General features: G+C 39.4%; 1 protein-coding gene across 3 annotated transcripts; it reads right to left on the bottom strand.

The window, feature by feature from the left end:
* Positions 1–52: 52 nt before the first annotated feature.
* tlk1a (tousled-like kinase 1a) lies at positions 53–23,101 on the bottom strand. Of its 3 annotated transcripts, none has more exons than XM_058393209.1 (23): positions 22,946–23,101; positions 22,628–22,766; positions 12,055–12,173; positions 11,565–11,636; positions 8,796–8,834; positions 7,080–7,155; positions 6,928–6,971; positions 6,506–6,601; positions 6,318–6,404; positions 6,106–6,198; positions 5,882–5,992; positions 5,545–5,681; positions 5,155–5,343; positions 4,959–5,025; positions 4,682–4,779; positions 4,211–4,292; positions 4,008–4,099; positions 3,367–3,456; positions 2,542–2,711; positions 2,311–2,446; positions 2,093–2,204; positions 1,821–1,928; positions 53–1,102 (listed from the first exon to the last, which is right to left on the bottom strand). In XM_058393209.1, the coding sequence occupies exons 3-23, from the start codon at positions 12,166–12,168 to the stop codon at positions 950–952; spliced, it is 2,166 nt and encodes a 721-aa protein (XP_058249192.1). In that variant the 5' UTR covers positions 12,169–12,173; positions 22,628–22,766; positions 22,946–23,101; the 3' UTR covers positions 53–949. The 3 variants fall into 3 exon arrangements, with proteins under 3 accessions (XP_058249192.1, XP_058249194.1, XP_058249193.1); XM_058393211.1 differs by having other exon boundaries at positions 6,506–6,595; XM_058393210.1 differs by having other exon boundaries at positions 22,628–22,769; positions 22,946–23,071.
* Between the last annotated feature and the right edge of the window lie 2,044 nt (positions 23,102–25,145).

Here is a 25,145-nt window from a genome sequence, read left to right as displayed (position 1 = left end):
CAAAACATTAAAAAAAACTAATTTCAAGAACAATATAAAATTTGAGGCAACAAATAATTACCTGGCATTTATTACCATTTTAAATTTCAACAGAACTGTACACTTCGTACCCAAAGTAGTTCAATACAGCCATTTTTAAAAAGCAACATAAAAGCAACAAACACTTCAGGAAACCAGATTTACAAGAAGAAAAAAAACAGCAAAAAAATTAATCTGTTGAAATTTAATATCTGCAAGTATGGTCCTGTACAGCAAATATACATTAACTTTCTAGAAGGGATTCTTTATTTTTATCCTGCATAGGGATTCTGTACATTGTCATTTGTCTACATTTGGTTATTTGCATTCAAAATTAGTATTCTGCCTGGCCCTATTGTGACACTACATGTCACAACATATGCTAATTACATTCTTGCAGCTAATTGTACAGAAAACAGCTAACACTCCCTCAAATCCAAAATATCGCTGCCAAGTTTATATTGAAACCTTAGAGACCTACTGTATGCAATGTAAGCCCCTTTAGCAAACACCTGGCAGAAAAAAACATTTTATCATTGCAATCATTTTACCTGGCAGAGACTGCATTCATTTATTTACTGTAGGTGTCGGGTCAGGGATAGGTGTCACCTATCCTTCAAAGCAACTGCCGCAAAAAAAAAATATCACATTTCAAGTTACTTAGAAGGAGCAGTGCTTTAGAGAATTTTTAAAAGGCCATTACGCTTCAATAACACTTATGCAACACTCTCTTCTCGGATGAAAGTTTGATCTTTTCCTACCCCACTTCAGTTGGTCAAACTGCCCAAATCCAAACATCCGAGATTCACCTGTCGATCTCCAGTGTCCACAATCTGAGGACATACTTGATCCTTGCCTGCTTGGCTCCTGTCCAGTTCCTGCAGCAGGGATGGGCCAGCACAATGTTCAGTCAGTAAGTCAGTGCAGTTTGTCAGTAGATGACACTTGAAGCAGCCGGACTTGAAGCCAAGTTTCCAGAGGAACTGGAGCGTCTCATGTGAGGCTGCAGGTATGAATCGCTGCCCAGCTGCTGCACATCAAACCGATCCTCCTTCCTATATGCAAGGCAGCGTCGGATAAACGCCTGACAAACATATGCATAGAAAAGCACCTGTTATTATGAATCTCTGTTAAAGATATACATATACTCTGTCATTCAACTGCACGTGCAGAAGCAGCAAACAGAAGTTTAAAATAGCAGTCAACTTCCAAGAGACCAATGCAATGTTCATAACACTAGAGGGCATCCTTGTGACACGGCTCCAAGCAAAAGAACTATACATTAAGTAGTACACATTAGCTGCATCCCAAAATCTAGGGTGCAACCTAGACAGATGACTCCTACCAAGTGAAGTGAAATAAAATATCAGCATACAGCTGCATCTCTCCAGCTGCTTTGTATATTTATTTGAATCCTCGATTAACTACTGTACAGTTTTATTCTAAGGTTCACTTTAGCATGGTAATATGCTACTTAGAAAATTAAGACAATACAATACTATATTTTGATTGGTTCTAAACTGATTTTTAATAACTAGCAATTTGTATTTTAATATAAACATCATTTAACCCTGACATACTTGTGCCATTGCTTTTGATTTTTTTTTGGATGGAATGGTTTAACGAAGATACTTCTTCGTAAAAGATACTTTGGTTTAAGAACGTTTTAAGGTAGACTACATTTCTGTGTAGAAAACGAAAAATCGCTGATGCAGTGGTCGACAAGAACAGCCTCGTTCAACTACAGTTTAGATTTTTGGGACACATCCGTTGTTCGCTGTACTCATGTAACACTCACTGACCTTGGCCTCGTTGCTGGCCACTGGTTTGACTGGGAACTGCACCTCAGTGGCTTTGAGAATAGTGTTCTCCTGCAGGATATCCTGCTGGGACTGGTTATGACCAAAAGGCTGAAACACAGAAATCACTGTAGTATTACTACTCATATAATTTAGCAAGTTATGCATTCAGAAAGACACAAAAGGTTTGCCACATTTATTTTAACATTAACATGATATTTGAAGAGAAACATTCAATTAAATTAAATGACAGCCAGTTGAAGCAGTCTACTTACCTTCCTTCCATAAAGACACTGGAAAAAAATAACTCCCACAGACCAAACATCCACCTTGTTGGAGATCTTCGGAGGTTCCTTACCCACAACAAAACACTCGGGAGGCAAATACCTTAAAAATGAAAACATGAGAAATCTCTAATCACACTATACACAGCTGTTGTACAAAGCCTAAGACTACTGTAACAAGCTGTAGCAGGTTACTTTAAATCTCCTACCAGTAAGTGCCTGCCCCTTGTGATGTGAGGTCCATCCCATCCACTCCATAGTTGTCATCGTCCATTATTTTAGACAAACCAAAGTCTGTGATTTTGATTTCTCCACACGCAGTTCCATCCACTAGTAGTATATTCCCTTAAATTACAAGGACATACATGTAATAAAGATTGATGCAATTTGGTTCAATTCGTAGCGCTTATTAAAAAAGAGTCTGTGTGCATACATGATACCTGGTTTAAGGTCATAGTGTATTATAGGTGGTTTAATCTCATTCAGATATCGTAGTGCATTAACAATCTGCATAACAATTGAACGAGCTTCTTTTTCAGACATCAGCTTGTGCTGTTTCAAGTAGAAGTCCAAATCATTTCCTTCACAGTATTCCAGAACTGTACAAAACCTAAAACATAATGAATAATATTAACAATAAAGATACCTTTTGTCTCTGTAGTTTGCAATAAAACCTAAAGCTTTTTCTGCACTAAATGAAACCAGAGAATTAAACAAGAGACAGAAAATAAAAGAGACAGAAAATAAAATTAAGCATCTATAAACATCACCAAAATATTGTCACATGCCAGAATTATGCAAAAGCTGAGAGAACAGTTTTATTGTTCTATATTTCAGCTATTTATTCTGTAAAGAATGGTTTAAATGAGGCTTTGTTTGCATTAATAGTAGGAATGCAGCCAAGTACTTAACATCACAATTTAATGACAAATTTACAATGGTTCAAGATTGGGCACCGATTTTGGAAAAGGCATCGTCTCTGGTCAGTGGAAAATACTAAAATGTTTGTTGAAGCAAAAAATATGAATGCTTTAAAAAGAATATGATGTTGGTGAGGTAGCTAGTTTTGCAGACTAGTGAGAAATTGGGCAAGTTAGGTTGGCTTATTGCTCATTAAATACTTTTAAGTGTCTAGAATTTTGTGCATTATTGGAAAATGCCTCCCTGTTTCCTGAACCCCAAGTACCTCTACAACAAATCAGACTTGCATGTAACTGCACCATTTCAGCAATATGACACAGTCGAGCTGCCTCTGTCATACTCACGTGTCTGTGTCCAGTGAGAAATAGTCATAAAGTTTCACTATTCGTGGATGATCCAACTGCTTGTGTATTCTGTACTCTCTACAGGCATGTCTACATATGGGAGGAGAGACAGAGAGAGAGAGAGAGAGAGAGAGAGAGAGAGAGAGAGAGAGAGAGAGAGAGAGAGAGAGAGAGAGAGAGAGAGAGAGAGAGAGTGGAAGACAGAGAGGGTGAGAGAGGTTACCATGGGCAACAGGGGTTCAGCCCAAGGCAGGCAGTCAGCCTCAGGTGAAAGTGACTTGATTTCCAGACATTTACAGCACAGAACAGAATACCAATCAGACTGAAATACCTTAGTACCCATCTTAGTGCCTGAATCACGAGCAGACAGATATTGACCTCTCATCTACCAATTCCACCAGCCTAGGACTTTATTTATTTATTTTAGCAATTATGCATCCAATGAACAATGCCACAGCAAAACCATAATTACAATGTGTCATTATTACTGTATTACTGAATGCTTTACTTTCATCTTTTATTACAATCATGGCACAATTAATGTCAGGCAGTCTAAATACACACCGCTATAAACCATTCCCTGCTGGTACTATCACTTTAAGATGGCATAACAAAGAAGAATGGGGTCATTTAAGCATTACTTGTGATAGTTCTCCTTCTTCTCCTCTCTCCAGTTTTTGTTGAGTTGATGAATTTTCACAGCTGCATAACGTTGTTCAATCAGGTCAAAAGCCTTAAAACACCACAGAATGTCACAAATGAAACTTCAGCATCAGCTGTATTGATATTTTAAAAGACTCAAATTTATCTAGTTCATGTTGATTATTCTGTAGGTGCAGAATACCTTGTATACTTCACTGAAGCCCCCTCGTCCAAGCAGATGCAGTAACAAGTAGCGTTCATTTAGAGTTGGGTGGTCTTTGAACCTGACGATGCAAAAGAAGGTTTACATTTATTTAAGGACAGACGTCCTTATATGCTATAAAATAAATTCTGAGGTTTACATAGAGCTGTACTAATCTTGTGGACGTTAGCCTATTCCGCTTACCTGTGGATAGCTTATGTTGTGCAAAAAGCACCCTCAGATTGAACACAGTTATATAATGTTAAGCTGCACTCCTAGATACTCGAGTTTCAGCCATTAACTTAGTGGAGACTGAAGTCTCTGTATTGTAAGCATAAAATCTGCAATTTTTCTTCAATAAAAGTTACAACAGAAAAGGTGCATCAAAAAAGTCAGGCAGTGCACTGAGAAGCATAAATAATGACAGCGCTCCGGGAAGCAGTACAGTGACACCATGGTGACGGTACTCACTGAGAGCTGTCCTCGTTGTTTATTCTCTTCAGCTCTCGGATGTGAAGATTCCGCACTCTCTCCAAGCGCTCCAACTCGGCTTGGATCTCTGCCTCCTCCTAAAGAACATTCACAGACTGCATCATTCACTCACTCAGACACACTGTGAACTCAGCACAGGGAGAAATAGCTCATAATCCTTTCAACTTAATTCAGATGAATAAACTGACATTGCATATTAAATGTTTTAATGTTGAATTTTCTGTTAAAGAACTGAAGAATTAATACAGCTATTAACCTTTTTGAGATGGCCAAGACGTAGCTTGAAGATTTCCTCTTGCTCGTGATACTCGGCTATGGTTAACCTGAACAAACGCAGAGAGAGAAACAACTTGGATTGTTTAAATGTTTGGGGAAAAACATGAATAAATGTGTTTCTATGTGATACAAATGAGTCCTAGGCAAATACTGTACTGCTGCAGAAATCCACTTACAACTGAGGCAAGCTGGGTTTAAGGAAGGGGTCAGTCTCAGCCCCATTAACAGCCTTGGTTTTGCGCTGTTTTTGCTCAGAGTTGGCGCTGGGACTTTGGGAGTTACTGGCTGAAGGAGGCTTCCTCTTGGCTAACAACTTCCGTTGTCTCTCTATGTCCTCCCTCTGTTGGTTTATAGACTCCTGCTGCCTGCAGGACAGATACAAGCATGTAAATAACTCAGAGACTCAAACAGTGTAAAGCGCATCTAGTCGAAAATATAAATTTTATCAAATAATCTACTATGCAAAGAAACGTTCATGCAGTTAGATCATCAAAAGATGCAAGAGCATCAATAAAATCTTATTCTGATATGTACAATAGGGAAAGAGATTCTGGAGAGGACTTTACTTGATGAGGTTCTGGAAAGCATATCCATCTGTCCACTGCTCAGTAAATGAGGCCCCGTGTCGAACAGTGGTGAAGTGTCCCAAGCGCAGACGGTCCTGCATGCTCTTCTCCCGACATGCCTGCTTCTCCTGTGTGCTCTGAACGTCACATACAGTGCACTTATCATCACACTGACAACATACTAGGGCAGAGAAACCAAATTGTATGCAACTAAAGGAGTGAGCAGTTAAGTGTTTAATTTCCATGCAGGCAAATTTCCAATAGGAGCACTTCAAATGCTCAGGTTAAAAATTCAGCAGAGTTATATTTTAGAACCTAGGAAAATGTTGCTTCTGACCTTTTCAATAAGGAGTTTCTTGCTCATGCTGATGCATTTATTTAAGCGTTCCTTGTACTTTTCAAGTAGTTTCTGTTGCTCATCTATTTGTCTCCTGAGATCACAATTTGCCTGATTTAAGGGGAAAAGAAAGAAATCATTTCAATAAGACAAGGAAAAATCTACTGAAAAGAAAAGAAAAAACACCAACACAGCAGAGTCTGCCCTCTTCGTGCTCTACTCACCCGTAACAAGTCGTCTATCCTCCCCTCCTTTTTCTCCAGGTCTAGGTTCTTATTGCTCTCCAGAGCAGCCAGCTTCAACATGGTTAGCTCAGTCTGAGAGATTGGAAAATCCCAAACAGACACAAAACAAAGTTCAGCTAATTTACAACACACTTCAGAAAAAAAAATGATCTAAAATGATCTTAAGAAGAGTGAAGAATCTGTAGTCCAACCTGAACACTTTTTACTGCTAACTGTTTAGGATGCATCATGTGGTCCCCAAAAGACAGACTGGTGGGTGATGAACTATTTTGCCTGACCTAAATCACAGAACCAGAAACGACATAACCGTGTTAAAAAGGCAAAAGCAGAAATGTGTGTTTATATGCGTTTGTGTGTGTGTGTGTGTGTGTAAACATACACTGGATCCAGGTGCAGAGTGGGAATGTGAGTTCTGGGGAGAACGAATAACTGGTGGCAGCCCTCGAACTGGACTGGACCCATTACCACCCTGTATCTACAGCGAGTCACAGAGAAAGCAAAGGAAGAGAGGCAAAAAAAAAAAGAGGGCGTGACCTCTGTTAATTTCATCATCACCCTCTTCCAGGACAGGTTTTTTATGGTGGGTGTTTCTATTTGTCTGCACTCCATCACATCATTTTCCTCAAAGAAAAAAAAAAAGACTGAAAATGACAGACAACTTGAGCTGATTTCTTTTTAATCAGTTCCAGTTAAAAGAGTGACAGACATATCCACCCATTTTCATTTCAGATTTATATTGTCGTATTCATATACTGTCACATCATTCAGTTCCAATCAGCGAGTGATGAATGCAAGACTTACATCAAAATAGTCGCTAATTTTGGTTCCCCGAACGATAGATTTCCCTAAGAAACAAGGGGGAAAAACACAGTAAGGAAAATCTGTGAAACTATAAATATGTAAAAGAATACTCGTACCTTGGGGGAAAAAAAAGAAAAGAAAAAAAGCTTTACCTTGGCTACTTTCTGACTGAATCTCAGCTTTCCTTTTTCTTCCTCTGGATGACTCCGAGTGTTTCTTCTCAGGCGTCTACAGGACAAACAAAAAGTGTCAATGCATATATGGATCAGAGCGCTACCACATTACCATCTAATACATATATATATATTTCTAGTCTGGATTTCTAGTGTGGCACATGTAGTTGCTAGGGAGTTTAACCTTACTGTCCGTCTCTCGAGTGGCATCGTACCTTGTGGAGGAGTGTGGTATTTTTATTTTATTTTTTTTTAAGTTCGTGTACGTGCATTTGGCTATTTTTGTTCTTCAATCCTCAAGCCAGATGATAAAGAGCAAATAATTTGTGAGAATTGTTTTTATTTGCTCAATAAAAATGCTGTGGAATAAGTGACTATGCTAGAGCAATCTTTTCAAGACCACTGCTTCCTGGTGCGTCTCCAAAACCAAGAAGCAGGTCAGGTCAGGCAACGACTCAAGATTACTCAATCATTGCGTTTTCTTATATTAACAGACTTGTTCATAGAGTTTGTTCCCTCTGGACAGACTTTTAAAACTGCAACACTGGAATGTTTAGACATCAGTGGGAAAGTATCAGGAAAGACAATGCACCTGCACACAACAAATCTCATTCTCTTTGGTCTCATTTTTAATTTCAGAAATAATATGAAGTTGCAAAGAGCAAGATTTGTCTAATATAGTGTATGTAAAGTTTTTCCAAAAACCAAAAAAAAGCATGTTGGGTCAAATCATACAGCAAGACAATGATGGCATACTCATCGATGGGAATGCATCAGGGAAAAACCATCCAGAAATGTGGTGCACCCAGAACAGCACTGTGACCAGAAATAATGTTGTTCTACACTATTTGCACTATTTGTGACTTTTTATTACATTTAAAAATAAGACTAAAGGAGAGCATGTGTATGTGTGTGTGTGTGTATAGGTACAATTCTCCTGATGCTTTCCTGTAGACTGGCTTGTCTCTCTAAACCACCACACTGACAATGGTACGTCACAGTTACAGGCATGGGGCAAGGGCACAGTATTCAATTTCACGATACAAAATACAATGAGTTTCTATGTGATGTCAACCAAACCATGACCAAATACCCAGGCTAAAATGAGTATCTTAAATCAAGGCCCATTTTTCAACACAACACTGAATCATCACATGATTAAGAATGTACATAAGTTAATGGTGCATTTTGTGTTGCATTCATAAAATTATACATGTTGATATGAACTGATGAATTGTTACACCCTGCATTGAGATGGATGCAGAAATCCTACTCAGCAGAGACAAAGAGTGGCTAGCTGCCAGTACATCTTTGCATTCTGATCACCAAGGAGCTCACTCGCTGCCTCAGCCTGGAAAAATATTTGTAGCCTTTTCCCAAAAATGAATAAATAAATAAATAAATGCATTTCTTTGACACTGGGTGGCAACTTCTTCTTATGCATTTAGATTTGAGTGCTGCTACAGTTTATCAGTATGAACGTGCAAGATTAATCGCTAATCTATTTAGGGCTACTGATCTGAAAATAATGAAAACATCATATACTGGTTTATTATCTAGCTGAGACGCAACAATATAGTCCTGCAATACAGTCATGAGAGAGAGGGAGAGAGAGAGAGAGAGAGAGAGAGAGAGAGAGAAAGCAGAAAACGCACTAAAAAAGGGAAAAAGGGAAAAAAAAAAAGACTGACTTACTGAATATGCAGGAGAACTGCCTCTTTTTACGTCAGAACCCTGGAGAGAAATGGGGTGGGGGGACAAGCAGGTAAAAGAAAGGGAGAAAAAAAGGAGAGTCAGAGAGAGTGAGCGAGCAAGAACAAGAGAGAGAGAAGGGAAAAAGAGTAAAGTGAGATGTTAAAGAAAACAGGTTCAATGTAACAAACTACATGACCAAAGCCTCTGTTTATAATTAGCCTTTAGTGACAGTGACAGAATGTCACAGCGGTCTTAATGAGCAAGGCGGGCTGGTTATCGATGCGCCACACACTCCCTGCTGGCATTTTTGGGTCACAGTGGGCACCAGCTCAGAGCCATGAAAACAAGCAAAAAAAAAAAAAAAAAGACAACTCATGGAAATAAAAACAGAATAAAGAACTTACTGACAAGTAAACTTGAATAAAGTGCAAAATAATTAACAGAAACAAATACAAAATTATACATGCATATCACTGCATAATAATTCATGTTCATTAAAGAAATCAATAAAAAAAAAAAAAAAAATTCACAAAACAATTTAGGAAAAAAACATTACCAGCATGTTAATGACACAATTATGAAAATACTGCATATCATGATGTACATTTTTGAAAATTCTCATTGTAAATAATTCTGAAATAATAATATTAATAACAAAGTGAAGGTATAACAAATAGCATAAATGTAGACTAAAAGTGTTTACATCCTATACAACGAGGGCACCACTTATCTAGGTTTTTGTATATACATGCTTTTAAATGAGCAAAATGCTGACACCAATAGCTTTCTTGTGGTTGGGTCATAATTTAATTCTGTATGACTTATTACCTATTTCGTACATCATTAACCTTTTCCTCTAAAGAGATGTGCTGAAATGTGAGCATATTCTTTCTGCTCATCATTAAGACAGAAAAGTGAACAGCAGAATATGTGACTGTGGAAAAACATCCACTCAAAACATATCATTAAAACATGCTAAAAAAAAAATTAATTAATTAAAAAACTTTAAACATATGATTACGTGTGAAATAGAAGGAAACAGGTATCTACTCATCTAATCCAGGTAAGCAACACGATATAAATCACATGCAGTGTTATAATACATTAAACATAGAGATCTTTTCCTTTCTGCAGTATTTAAGCGTAAATGTATATTTATTTACACTGCATGTATATACTAGTCTGAAGCTAGTGACAGACATTTTGTACCATGCGAGTGTCTAGAATTGTGCACATTCATGCTTAGGAAACGCAACCGAGACTGCAGCGCAGTATGACAGATTTTGGTTAGAGGTTTCTGCCAAGTGTGATGTAGACTGCAATATTTATTTTGTTAGCTGCACTATGCAGTGGATTTGTATGTTCTTCTGTTTGGACTGCAGCATTTGTAGTTCTGTATTTGTGCATTCACATCTTTGTGCAGCATTATTAGGCACAGCATTAGCACTGATGGTTGCTCTGTGTCTGTGGGAGTGTTTGTGACAGGTGTGTGTGGTGATTGAGAGTGTATCTGCTGCATCATTAGAGAGCGTGCTGACGTATGGGGGCATCTGTGTGCCTGGCATCTGTGCACAATCAGCAGCTCAAGCCACCACAGGACTAGACAGGGGCTTTATGCACGTCTCCTTCAGTTTTCTGGCCCTCTCCATTTTAATCCCTGTCACCGTTTTGGTTGCTGGCTTCCTTTTTTTCTCTTTCCTCTGTGCTCCATACATACACACCTCCTCTGCTCCCTCCTGCATTACCAATTACCACCTTAGCCATCTCTCACTCCAACACTATCTCTCTACCTCTCTACCAATCGTTTTCTCTCCAGTTCTCTCTCTCTCTGTCTCTGTGTGATTTATGGCACAAGCAGGTGTGCTAGGCAGGGGGCAGGAGGGGGAGGGCTGCAGACAATGTTTTTAATGTCTGTCTGGGTATGTTGGAAATCGGGTGCTTAGCACTGCCTAGGTTTAGGTGGTAAACACAGACATACAGCACCTAGTTATCAGCTTAAACCATTTACAACCTTAAAATCACAGGTGCTGAACTCAAGATGTAGATATCTTTAAAAATAACCTTTAAAATGTAATCAGACCATAGTACGCATCTATCCAATATGTTCATGCTGGAGCTGTATTAGCAGAAAATTCTAGCAGCACACTGGCTGCCTATGTGTATACCTTCCAATACACATTCTATCCACAACACCACACAGCACGATATCACAATTATTATAAAGAAAACTAGTGCCCCAATATCCAACAGTGTCTTTGTAGCCTGAGGCTTAGGGACAGATGTCATCTGGCCAGCTGTGTTTAGCACACAGTTCACTCAAAAATGTGACAGAGAATAAAACTTATATGCATTTTTATCCATAAGTATCATCACTAGGAAGCTACAGGGTGCACAACCATGATATAACTATTTAAAGTTCATTATGTACAGGGTGCATGAGCTCACATTTTACATGCATCTCACCAAGCTCTTGTGGTTATGCTGGTGTGTGTGTGCCCATAAAGAACTAGATTTTGTAAACTCACTCTAAACCACAATCAAATTTAGGTAAAAGACACACATTTGACCAGCCTGTTTGAAATATCCAGGTCCATTTTTACCCACAACCACCTACAGTAACAACATTCACAGAGTAACTGCTCATCACTAGCCAGTTTAAGATGTTGGGGGATTGATGAAGTCTTGGAAGAATAACTGCTAGTTGTGCAGATTTAAAGCATGTTTAAGCAGTAAAATGTGAATGTTGCTGAGAAATGTAAGAGTACATACCTCTGACTCCTTATCACTGGAAGATCCCAGACTGCCAAAGCTATGATTCGAACATTCGTTGTTTGTTAAGGCCTGAAATATGAAGATGGCATAATTCGTACATAGATTTGCACATATTGACACAAACCAGTAAACTGGCAGAGACTGAAAGAGAGAGACTTAACACCTTGCCTAAATACAGCAGGTGCTGATTACAAATTAATGACACCCCTGCAGAACAGCATGAGGCAGGCAGATCGAGTCTAATGACAGAGAGCAGGGATGTCACAAAATGAGGAAGCTTTCACTGGATCAAATAACCTCCTAAAAGGCCATATAATTCCTTTAACAACTAGAGACATTTTCCCCTCATTGACTATTCACTTCCAAAAGTATTCCACTTAGAGACAACAGAGGTGAAGGCAGTGTAGGTAAACCTGCTACCATTTTGCTTCAGCTTATATAAAGAGAGAGATAAAAAGCTTGGACTGTAGGTCATGCTGACACTCACCTTGGTTCCTCCACTTGTGCTGCCAGTACTGCCTGTGCTGCCGCTGATGCCGCCCATAAAACGTGCCTCCAGGAGCTCCTGCCGGCGCGGATCCAGACTTTGCAGCTCATCCATAGCACCTGAGAACACACACAATAAGCGTCACTCACATGTACAGGAATACAAAAGTGTAACACGCATGCTTCATAAAAAAGGTGACCAATTTCAGGGCAGAATATGATTATTTACATTTTTTTCTACCGTGTAATATTTAAAAAACCTTCATTAAGAGCATCGATAAGAACATCAGGTGTGCTGTCATGGGTGGCTAACTATCTACCACAAGCAAGCAGACTTCCTGGATTTCCTGAAATGTGCTAGTTGGCATTTTTGCCAGCGAGTCTAAAAATATACATGCTGGAAGCAGTCTGTTGTACAGGCCAATTTTCCTACACTGCCACACTAAAACGATTCATTGTTGCACATGCAGACATATTAACAATTCTGTCAAATGTATATTTGGGCATATAGAGGATACCTATATGATCCCAGACTGTGAAAGTACACAATTTCCTCCTGATTGCAAATCCCCCAGGTTACTTGCACACCCACACACAAAACAGACATAAAAAGAATTTTAAAAAATAAATAGAAAACAAAATAATACATAAAAAAGAATAGCACATGCAAGAAGGCACACATCAAGCCCAAACATACAGGGACATATACACTGACCAGGCATAACTTTATGACCACCTGCCTAATATTGTGTTGGTCCCCCTTTTTCTGCTAAAACAGCCCTGACCCATCATGCAATGTGTATTCTGACACCTTACTATCAGAAGCAGCAGTTTTGGAGATGCTCTGATCCAGTCGTCTAGCCATCACAATTCGGTCCTTGTCAAACTCACTCAAATCCTTACACTTGCCCATTTTTCCTGCTTCTAACACATCAACTTTGAGGACAAAATGTTCACTTGCTGAACAGGTGCCATGATGAGATAATCAGTGTTATTCACTTCACCTGTCAGTGCTCATAATGTTATGCCTGTATATCATACTGTATGTCAATATAATAAGAATTTCTATATCAAATCCAAAAAGTAGGCAATTTTATGGGGCAAAAAAACAAAATAAAACACTAGTTGCAAAGTACTCTGTACCCTTACAATTAATATTTAGTGACACATGCCCTGGAGAAACTAACAGCACAGAGTCTCTTCTGGTAATGACTAAATAGGTTGGGGACACATGTAGAAGGGTCTTGGTCAATGCAGAACACTTATAATTTTAGGTTTGTGCATGTGCATGCTTCAATTCAGACCACAGATTTTCACAACAGTTCAAATGTGCAGACTGAGACGGTATATGCAAAACACAGATTTTCTGTTTCTGTAACTATTTCTGTAGGGATTTTTATTAGTATGTTTGGCCATCTTTTTGAAAGTGCTAGAAATGGATAGGATTGAAACACATGGCAGACGTGATGGGGTTTGAGGGTGAAATATCCTGATATTTAGCAGAATTAATGATGCAATAGAGCTTCACAAGAGCCCAAGAAGCAGCAGCCAAAAAACCACCAGCAACACATCAAAGATCCACTTTACATGCAGCATTTTGAGAGATGATCTCAGGAAGGGATTCCTTCTGTTAATTCTTCTTAAGAGTAGGTTATGTAAAGCAAAAAGCATCTAGGATGTTCAATTCGAAAATTGATCTTGAGGCTCTTTCCCCACCTCTGTCACCTTCCCCCATTTAGCTTCAGAAACTTGTATTTTCATATCCATTACCTGATCTGAGCAGGTCAACAACCATGTAACTCTCTTGCACTGTACATTCTTTGTTTTTTTTCCCCCTCCTCATGTTGGCAAGGGATTTTACATATGTGCCACTGCATATTTACCCCTAGGGAAACAGGATGATTAAAGGCAACAACAGATTTCCTGTTGACTGACAGCAATTTTTTTTTCCCCCCTCAATAAAGACAACTTGTTTGCATCTATTTATAATACATCTTAGGGTTGTAAATCATTCTGATGCATTTTATTTTGTAGAAAATACTACTATAAAAGTATTAAAAGGATGTTTGTGCATGTTTATAAAGGTTGCCAATAATTCTGTAAGGCACTGAGCATATACGAACACCTCACAAGGGCCGGGAGCACAGGGACTGCTTGACTGCACCAAACCTGTAACAGAGGAACTGGCCCCAAGAGATCACACTGTGCATTACTCAAGCATAACGGTGCCAAAAGCTATACTAGTCACATGGCATATCTTTACTATGGATACACAAACACTAGTATATACATGTACGGCCATAAGAACTGATTTATTATACCAGACGCTGGGGACCGGGAAAATGGCATCGGCACTGTTGCAAATAGTGAGATTCAAGGATGTGGTAAACCGCTGAGACATTAAAATGTGTAACACAGTAACTGGCAAGATAAAACCTAACCTAAAACAACCTTAAAACTGTCATGAGCCTGGGGTTTGTGAGGCCAACTGAGATTGTTGAAGAGTCTATAAATATGCATATTGTAAGCAGACTTGTAGCATGGTGCAATAGAGTCTTCCAGCACTGGCACTGCTCAACAAGCTGAAACACAAGCACATTAGAAATGACATTTGAACAGAAATAACACAGCACACACTTTCTCCTTCTCTTGCTTTGTAGGATTGTTCCCCTCTTTCAATATCCACATTTCTCCCTCTCAGTCCTGCTGAAACTGTGGGCTCTATCAGCCCCTCAGGCACAGAGGCCTGGCTGTAGCTGTGAGGATCCTCCAGGCTACAGAGTGCTGGTGCTCTCCTCAGGGTCTGCTCTGCTGCCACTGTATCTCTCTAATGAGCCGCCATCACAGCTCTACAGCAATTGCAGCAGGTTAGTGCAAGATTACATGGGGCCAGTGCCACAACAACATGCACTGACCCCCCCCATCCCCCACAAACACACACGCCACAAGCAGGGTCAAAACAGATGAATGCTAGGCAACACTAAATGTGACTCAAATCAGGCAGTCATGTACATCAAAAAAGCTAATATTTATTACCATCCCTTTGACTGTTGAAGGTCATGTCCTGCTATTTCCTTCTTGGGTCACTAATGCACTTTGCAGCAACTGTGCATCATGCACTATAAATGAAAAATGGTCACAACCTCACATGTTTTGTATGACACATGAACTCCATCATCATCCCAGTCTGTGGGTAGCCTTACCAAACCATAAAGATGACAAAAACACAATTCCTTCTGGCCTTACCTTAACCAGACTACCAAGGAACAAAAGAGAATCAGCTACTAGCATATCCTCAGTAGAGCTGCTCTCCACAGGGACGTGTCCCCCCCTCGACTCCCCTGGCTTTAGATCACAGAAGAAATAGGCTACTAAAAACACACCACTCTCACCACTCACAGACAGAGGATAATGACAGATCTGAAGACTTAATATTGTAAAGTATCAAGACATAATAAACTTTACTGAAGGACAATGAACAGCAGAATGTTTCAGACAGAGGAGTGTAATAAAAGGCGTTTCAGACACACTGTACATTTTATGACTATTTACTTTAAATGAATAAGAATATGACTACTCTATTCTAATGTAAATTTAGGATCTTAACTAATTATATATATATACCATAACATTATGACCACCTGCCTAATATTGTTAGTCCCCCTTTTGCTGCCAAAACAGCCCTGACCCGTTGAGGCATGGACTCCACTAGATCCCTGAAGGTGTGCTGTGGTATCTGACACCAAGATGTTAGCAGCAGATCCTTCAAGTCCTCCAAGTTCTGAGGTGGGGCCTCCATGGATCGGACTTGTTTGTCCAGCATATCCCACAGATGCTCGACTGGATTGAGATCTGTGGAATTTGGAGGCAAAGTCAAAACCTCAAACTCGTTGGTGTGTTCATCAAACCATCCCTAAACCATTTTTGCTTTGCTGCACAGCCTGCTAAGAGAGGCCACAGCCATCAGGGAATACTGTTTCCATGAAAGGGTGTACATGGTCTGCAACAATGCTTTGGCAGGTGGTACATGTCAAAGTAAAATCCACATGAATGGCAGGACCCAGTGTTTCCCAGCAGAACATCGCCTAAAGCATGACACTGCTTCTGCCGGCTTTCCTGCTTCCCATAGTACATCCTGGTGCCATGTGTTCCCCTGGTAAGTGATGTACACACACCCAGCCATCCATGTGACGTGAAAAACGTGATTCAGCAGATCAAGCCACCTTCTTCCATTGCGCCGTGGTCCAGTTCTGATGCTCATGTGCCCATTGTTAGCACTTTTGTTTGTGTGGGCACCCTGACTGGTCTGCGGCTATGCAGCCCCATACGCAACAAACTGCGATGCACTGTGTATTCTGATACCTTTCTATTAGAAGCAGCATTAACATCTTCAGCAATTTGAGCAACAGTAGCTCGTCTGTTGGATCGGATCACACGGGCCAGCCTTCGCTCCCCAAGTGCATCAGTGAGCCTTGGCCGCCCATGACCCTGTCGCCGGCTCACCACCGTTCCTTCCTTGGACCACTTTTGATAGATACTGACCACTGCAGACCGGGAACACCCCACAAGAGCTGCAGTTTTGAACTAAGCGCATAAATTGAAAAATTACAATGAGAATCCACAATGCAACAACACAGACAACTGTAACAAGTACGATGCTTGTGATTTAATGCACAAGCTAATATACACCTATGCAATTTCAGCCAATTAGCTCAGCGGTTACAGAGATGTTTTTAAATTGACAACAAGTGTTGTTAAATTCTTGAATCTGACTGGTCATAAGGTGGTGATTAATCTTCTGTAAAAGCACGGCTCTGACCATAAAGCAGGCTGCAATTAACATGTTTATATTCATGCACTCATGCATTCTAATACATTTCTGTTGTATAGCAGCAACTCATTCAGAGGAGCTTGTATGACTTCTATGGCTTGTATTAGCTGAATGTAATTTTTTCCTAGATGTTTTGCACTTCGATTTTGTTCTCTCTATTTTTTTCCTTCACGGCTAAATAATCATCATGTAATGTAAGGGTGACCAAACCTACCTACCGAAAGGACTGGTGGAAGTGCAGGTTTTCGATACAAGAAGCATAAACTTGCGTCTAGGGCTTGCTTGGAATGAAAACCTTCAGCATACCAGCTCGTGGGTAAACATGGACACCACTGATGTAAATGAACAATTTTGCAACAGACCATCTATAGTTCAGTGTTCCACTGAGTTGGGTCTGAGTTCCAACTAAAAAAATGTACAGAAAGAGTGCCATTTTGTGTCTAGTTATATTGTAAACATCAATACAGGTCAGAAGGTAAGAGGTGATCCCATACAGGTCCACTTTACAGTTCTTTTTAAAGGGACTATTAGGAAAACACTCAAATCAAAAAGGAGGTTTATTCTACAGGTTGTCCCAAAAGCCTTATTATTATTTTTTTAATGAATACTTACTAAGGCTTCTGCGCTCGAAACTGGCCAAATTTATAAAGTTGCAATTTTCTCTCGTATAAAACCAAGGCTGAGTACCGACCGAGTTCCGGAGGATTGAGGATGTTTCTAAGATATACATGCTAAGGAAAAGGGGAGACCAGGCAGCAAAGCGACAGAAAGAACTGACACAGTTAAAGTTGTGGTCTGAGTGTGTGCAGACTGAGGAGAGAATATAATTACAAACACTCCTCTGCTTGTGTATTACTTAGCTAGCAGCTTCATTAAGCCCTCTTTAGTCTTTAACTTCATTTGGCTCTACTGTAGATTGTTCCCATAAAGCATTTAAGCTCTGTACATTCAGCAGCTTAATGCGCAGTCCTGTCTCACAGACACACACAGCCAGAGCAGAAATGCTATTAGACACACACACACAGCTCTCTCTCTGCATTCAGAATAGGAAAGTAGGGGAAGACAAGGGGCAGAGAATGCAAAAGGGTGTGAGAGAGAGAGAGAGAGAGAGAGAGAGAGAATAAATACCCCTGAGACACACAGGATCAGGTAGTAGAGAAAGAACTAAGACAGCCAAGATGGATGCCAGTATGGCTCATTTGTGGAGAAAGAGGGCGAAATAGATGTGCTGCTCTGTGTATACCCTACTCTATGCTGTTTGAGATGTCAGTGTACAGCAACGATATAGTAGTGGGTGGTATGAGGGATGATCCTGTATACTGTTTGTAATACTTAAGGTATAGCTGAACATACAGCACTATTTAATATTGTTTCTACATGACACTTAACATGCGATATTGACTTAATTAGTATCATTGATCATGATAGTAAGTGAAGAATGATGTAGTCACACTGACAACATCCCAACTAACTAAACAATTAAATACAAATTTTTAAAAAAAAGGTTTACGGTTGTTGATTCAGAGCCACAATATGTCTTCGTGTTTTGTTTATGTGTACTACTGATAAAGTGAGCTATAGCTTATAGCATGCAGAGTTGCTTGGAGAAACAGCCAGAGGATATTTCAGACCAGAGCACAGGGTAACCTGAGAAATGTCATGTAACACACATGATGTAGTCCAGTAAATAACGATCTGCCAAATGACGCAAGGCTACATTTTGAGAAAACACAATAACCACCTGACGTGTTTTCCAATGCCGTCTTATTTGGAAGCATCTATGAGGCACAGACTGAGTTCAGGTCTGTAAAGCTCTGTATTGGTATGTGATGCGATATTCATGATATTCTCAATATTTCACTATCAGACGCATGCAGTACTTAATAAGCAGCAACGTTCAAGGAGATGATTCATCAACTACAGCAACAGGACAGAACTGTAGGTCCAGTTTAACCAATATTGACAATAACCTACATACTCTGAAAAGGAAAAATAAGTCAAGACTGACCACAAAATAATGGATGTGCAGACGTGCATTTTTTGCATCCATTAGTTCATTTAATAGGTACGACTTAAGTAACATTGGCACATGTGGTTTGTTTTCTATCAGATACAAATTTAAGCAAACCATAAAGCATTTTCAGAGGGGTGTGTTGCAACAGAAAAAATAAACAAACCTGCTGCAAGTGCGTCAACCCAGCACGAAGAACATTGAGTCAGTACTAGTTAAAGAGCTCAAAGCGTCAGCAAATTGAAGCCTTTCCTTTGTGTGTGTGTGTTTTTGCTGCAACAGAGATCCAAAATCCATACTGCAAGTGTAGGCTCATGACTCTTGATACCTTGTACAAAAATAAATAAGGCCAAATGTATATTTATTTTCTGAATACAAGTAAAAAAAAAAAAAAAAAGTACCTAAATAAATAAAAACATGGCTTTGTTTAATATTTTCTGAAATCACGCATTACATGGCTCTGACCAGTCAGGAATCAGAAGGAATCATTAATGTCACTAACAATTTTTTCCTCACACATACAAAAATGTTAATTACAGCCATAGATACCCAACTGCACCATTAAACCAAAAATAGCACTCCTCAAGTAGCAAGTAAAGGTTCAGGGGCGGAGGGAGACAGCATCAGTTGAGGTGTTTGCAAGTTTAGCACTTTTCTTTGTTCTCAACACCAAAATCAGGCTACTTAAAATTTACAAGGGTAACGGATCTTATTTCTGCGAGTGGTCAAGATGATGGAACCATTCTATACTATTCAGATAGAATTTTAAGTATATATAAATAATATCTTCTTTCATCTCAGAGACCTATATAGCATGGCCTTTAACAAGTACGTTTTCGAACATTTTTGGTTGTACTCTCATCAGAGCAGTTTTGGCCAAAACTCAGATCCCAGAATTCAGCTAGCTGACAACACTTTTGACTAGTTGCTTCGCAAAATTCGATAAATAAAGACTTACCCATTCACATAATGTCATTTATAATTCTTTTATATTACATACATCAAGATATTGGAGTAATCTGGCACTTTTAGACGAGCATCTCTCCATTACGCAACAATGACATTTGTTCAAGTCACTGCTTCTTCAAGCTACATGGTGTAACTGCTCATGTCTCACATACAGTTTCTATATAATTAGCTTGCATAATAGGAACAAGATTTAAATATTTAAAAGCAATACAAAATTGCCTAAACATGCAAGCGATATATCTGAGGAGCATTTTGATGGGTTTTTGAGTCACTGTCTTGGCTGCAAATAGGAGCACAGAACATTAATTTATGCTAATAAATGTATTGGCATTAAATACAGTTTAATCATTTAGCAAATCCTGGATTTCTAAATGTGTGAGATATTTGAGACTGTGCAGAAGTGTAAAGTCTAAGTTTCAAATGATTCACATATGATATTAGTTGTGAAATTAGCATCTGTAGTGAACTTTATGGTAATGGTGAATTTAACAATGGACTAAAAGTTAGAAATCAGATAGTATCTAAACAGCTAATTTATCCGTGCTTTGATGTAGGCTTAAAGATACAATAACGAACAGAAATCAGGCCTGATTTAATGAATTATTTATCTGCATGTTATGAGCGATGGAAATGGCTGGGCCGCTGAGCTCAGACGCATCTCCATAACTCTACTGTGCTCTAACTGCCACTACAGTGTGTGGCTGGCAGCGCTCCTTTAATCCACCCTTAGCCCACACACTCTCTCGAGTGTGAGGAGCCAACATGGACGCCCCAAACACACTGAGCCTGACACAAAATGGCAGTGCAAAGATCAGCCGTGTTATCAGGCTGGAGGACAAACAGGTTGAAGATGGCATACAGAGTTGGTATCAGAGTTAATGGGAGAAATAGCAGAGGAGGTGGCGAGTCTGCACACGGTGGAACAATGCAGCACAGAGAGCATGCTTCAAGAGTGATGAATTATTCAATCGCCTCTCAAAACAGTCTGTGATTAGGAAAAAGTTATTGGTACGAAATTCTAATAAAAAAGATGCAGCTTGGTAAGGTTAATTAGGCGTGATCATTTTCAATTTTTTTTTTTTTGCTTTCCTAAATAACAGTGAAGGGGAAAAAAGTGCAACCCACGGTAGGTGAAGAGTGGAGTACAGGAATAGTAATTCCCCCCACCCCCATCTGGTTAGGAGGCATCATTTCCTTGACATTCTGCATAGGTTTTCAGTGCACACACACACACAGGCAACAATTTGAAGCCCCTGCACAGGGAAGCGGTTGAACCCTTAGAATGCAGTGGATGTCATTTTAGCTCTCTATGCACTTCAGCAGAGCGGGGTGTCCACCTGTTTATGGCACACTCAGACTTTGAAAATTAAAAATACCAGCCTCTTGTGTCTTTGCTCACTATTTCACAACAAATTAAAGGTCAGTTCTGTGAAACAGACCAGCTGATAACTTAGCCTATTTCTCCATGCCTGTGAAAAACTCAATAAGATTAATCACTCTATAACAGTTCTTGTTAAATAATACAATCAGTATTGTTTTGTCGACCAGCCAACAGGTTTATCAAACCACAAGCGCCAGGAAAAGTGGAAGATGAACTCCTTAAAGATGCAAGAACTTCACTAACATCCCTGAAGCATGGAACCAACTCAGCTCCTCCAAAAAAAAAAAAAAAAAAAAAAAAAAAAAATTAGATTCAAGTCCATTGCAGGTCTTCAGAGAAGTTACAGAGTAAAATGCTGGTCATTATTTAAGACAGGAAAATGACTCAATTGTATAACAGCAGTCACATCATTGCAGTCGTGTTAAAGGCCATTTATGGCAAACACTTGTGCAAAGCAATTGATCTTATTGAAAAGCTCACACGCTCGGGTCAAAATGGCAGAAGTTGAAAATGAGTCAGTCCTGGCTAGCAAACAACAAGTGTGATTAAATTGACACCCTGACGAGTGCAGCTCGCATCAGGATCATCAACGCCACTTGGCTGGAGAAGTAGATCAGGGGTTTGTGTCCAATTGTTTGTGCAAAGCAACACCCTGCATGCCTGTATGAGCTGAAGTGTGTGTGTGTGTCTACGGAACATGCATACAATCAAAAGCAATCATCTGGACTCTGAGCCAAAAGAAAAAGAGAGAGGGAGAGAAAGGAGCAAACGAGGATCTGAGCCGGTAACCACTGAGAATTATCATTTCATTAAAGTCCATTAAAGCGCGTAGTAAAAGTTACACCGGAGACGCGGGAGGAAAAGTCTCCACCAAACAAGCTCAGGTCCTCCATAATGTCAAAAGAGCTTTTTTTTTATAATCAGACATCTTTGCTAGCACACACAGGCTGAACAAACTATCGGCAATATCAGTGTTATGAACTCGCACTTGTTCCAAAAGAGCCGAAACTACACAGAAAATCGTCTGTTCTGGGCTACGTTTTCGTCCAAGTGCAAAAAATTCGGCTACCTAGGAAGACTGACAACTAAATAGTGCTCATACCCAGAGCTAGTTGGTTGATGGGGTTTTTTTTTTTTTTTTTTTTTACTTCACACCAAGCAGAGACACCTTATAGCTCCGCACTGTACTACAGTAGCACACTAGCATGCTAACAGGCTAAGCCAGCGTTGATAAGCCTAGCGAGCGCCGACCGACCGACCGACCATGGCCTCGGCACAACTCGATTCAGGACGGGATTTCAAAACGCAGAAAGCACGCACAAACAAAACGGCGCCGAAAAACTAAAGACCAGACCTAAAAGAATGACATATGTGCACGATACCTTGCTTGGCCTCAAGCAGAGTCGCGCCGTGTTGCTGAGAAAGCAGCCGTGGTGTTGGGGACGTGGAGAGCCGGGACCAAGATGGCGTCCCCTCCTCCAAACTTCCAGCACTTCCACTTACTTTGGACACTCATCAAAGCTACTTTTGGGAACGACAAAGCAAACAAAAAAAAATGGTCGACAACAATTATGAATCTTTCACACAAAACACTCTAGGGCAACTGTGGGATAAATAAATTTAAAAAGCCTAATCGGAATTCCCATTGCTTTTTTGTTTGTTTGTTTGTTTTTGCATTTTAAAAAAATTCGGACACAAACCTTCACGCGGCTCTGCACTGCGTCTGGTGGAGAGAATGAGGTGAAAATCACAAGCGTCACTAGTCACCCGTGTGCAGCGGTGAGACACTATGGCGATGTTCATGTGCATATCCTACACACACACACACACACTCCACTGACGGAAAAAAGCTGACCATCTACGTAACACCAAAAACATCTCTTACATCACGTCCCCTAAATAATATATGCAAAACATGCTATTGTTTCAAACATCTCTCCTACTGCTAGATATTTTGTTCTTTGCATTCTTGACTCTCTTATCAAATCAGATTTGGGGAAGGTTACCATAATGTATTATTTAAATAAATAATATACGTATATTCCAGATCATTTCTTAAATAATGAACAATAATCTGAGGCGTTAGAGATGAGATTCACAAATGCAGTAAAATGTTGAAGTGCATGCTCCTAAATAGTATTATTAGGTTTCTGTATTGGGGTCAAAACGCTGGATCTAATGAAAAAACATTCCCTGTCACTGCGCTGATGACCTCAAGCACACCATCCCTCAGGCATATTTGTAGTGTTATTATTTATCTTTCACCTAGAAAGGTGAAAAAAGTACCGAAAAGCTAGACTGTTCATTTTTGTACCTTATCCCATCTTTACAGTTATCTAGTAGATACAGTAAAAGGTACAATAGATGAACTCATCCCAGGGACATTATTTTAGGGTCAGTTGTTTTTTTCCTTTTTATTCTGGGAAAAGATATTCCCTAGTCTGACATAACACAAATCATGGACCCTAACATAAGATACAGCTTGTACACTGCCATTGTGCCTCTGAGATTTTGCATAACATGGCAACAGACATTTGCAAAGAGTTGCTCACTCACTGTGACAATGTCTGCATCAGCTCAGTAACAGCTATCAGCCAATACTCAAGAGCTGTCAAACTGAAAATGTCATATTTGGGATCATTCCTTCTTTTTCATCATCACTTTATTTTAATCACAGTGAATACGTAAGGATTTGTGTCACAGGGCATCAGACAACCCTCTTACAGGCAGGGGCAATTTAAAATAGTTTTAGGTTTTTGCAAAGAGAGGAACCTGGAGAACCCACACTGACACGGACGGGATGTAAGACTCGGTTCAGACAGTAACTAGAGTTTGAGCACACTGCTTTGCCAGGAGGTTGCCAAAAAGATGCAAAAACTGTGCATTCCTAATTTGAGATTATTAAATCTATGGATTTAATCCAGGAATTATATAGTAATGAACTGCACTGGGGAAACGAATTGGGAATTCTGTTCTATAATGAGTACGATATCAACATCGAATGATTTCAATGTTGCGATCAAACGTAGCTGTTTAAAGGAGATAAAAGTCAGCTCTTAATAACAGGAGCCACTGTCTTAGCCACATAAATTCTGTAAATGTTTACACATTATCAGGTTTAAACATAATCTATAGATTTTTTTAAAATTATGTAATTAAGTCAAGATTTAATGCAGCACCCAAAAAATAATTCAGGCTACTTAGAATAAGCAATGTGTAATGAATAGGCAGCTTCTTGTAAATATTTATAAAACGTTGGTTTCCTGAAATATCCACTATAGAAGATACACGTGGTTTTAAAACAACCGTGATTCCAGCCTTTCTCTAATTTACTAATAATGTTAAAAAATGCAAAACGCCACAGTCTGTCACCCAAAAAGGAATTAAAAAAAAAAAAAAAAACATGCTTTGGTGCTGCATTCAAATGATTCTTATCTCCAGTCCTGAAGACATATTGCCCTGCTGAGTTTTGAAGTTTTCCTCACTGCCATCCGACTCATGAAGAGCTTGATAATTAGCTGATTAGCTGGTATCCACTGAGTCGACAGTTGGGGGAAATGTTCAAACTCTGCAGGGCAGAGGGTCCCCAAGACTCAAGAAAAAAAACCTTGCTTCTCATTATTGTTTGCAAAAAAATGTATCAATAAAAACCTGACATATCAGACCAAGAAGGAGTAAGAAAGTACTAGAGAAAGCTAAAATGTACAATTATGATGAGTTCAATGGGTTAAAGGCACAAACTAATATTTATTCAGTACCTCCTCTACTGCAGCTTGGGATTTTCTCGCAAGAGACTTTCTAAACACTTTTGTATATGCTTTATGACTTTATGATATAAGCAGACTTTAACTATATCATCAATCTGAAGCTTTGCATCCCAACAGGAAGCAAAACATTATT

Source organism: Hemibagrus wyckioides, linkage group LG06 (genome assembly GCF_019097595.1).
Source record: "Hemibagrus wyckioides isolate EC202008001 linkage group LG06, SWU_Hwy_1.0, whole genome shotgun sequence".
Classification (NCBI taxonomy): domain Eukaryota; kingdom Metazoa; phylum Chordata; class Actinopteri; order Siluriformes; family Bagridae; genus Hemibagrus; species Hemibagrus wyckioides.
The sequence above is the reverse complement of the archived record's forward strand: the minus strand, read 5'-3'. Positions and strand labels throughout refer to the sequence as shown.

Excerpts from the sequence above, each read along its gene's own strand:
- tlk1a (XM_058393209.1), bottom strand. The coding sequence starts at position 12,168 with ATGGATGAGCTGCAAAGTCTGGATCCGCGCCGGCAGGAGCTCCTGGAG. Across the intron at positions 5,682-5,881 it reads AGAAACTCCTTATTGAAAAG|AGCACACAGGAGAAGCAGGC; the intron begins GTCAGAAGCAAC and ends TGTGACGTTCAG. Across the intron at positions 2,447-2,541 it reads ACACTATGACCTTAAACCAG|GGAATATACTACTAGTGGAT; the intron begins GTATCATGTATG and ends TTGTAATTTAAG.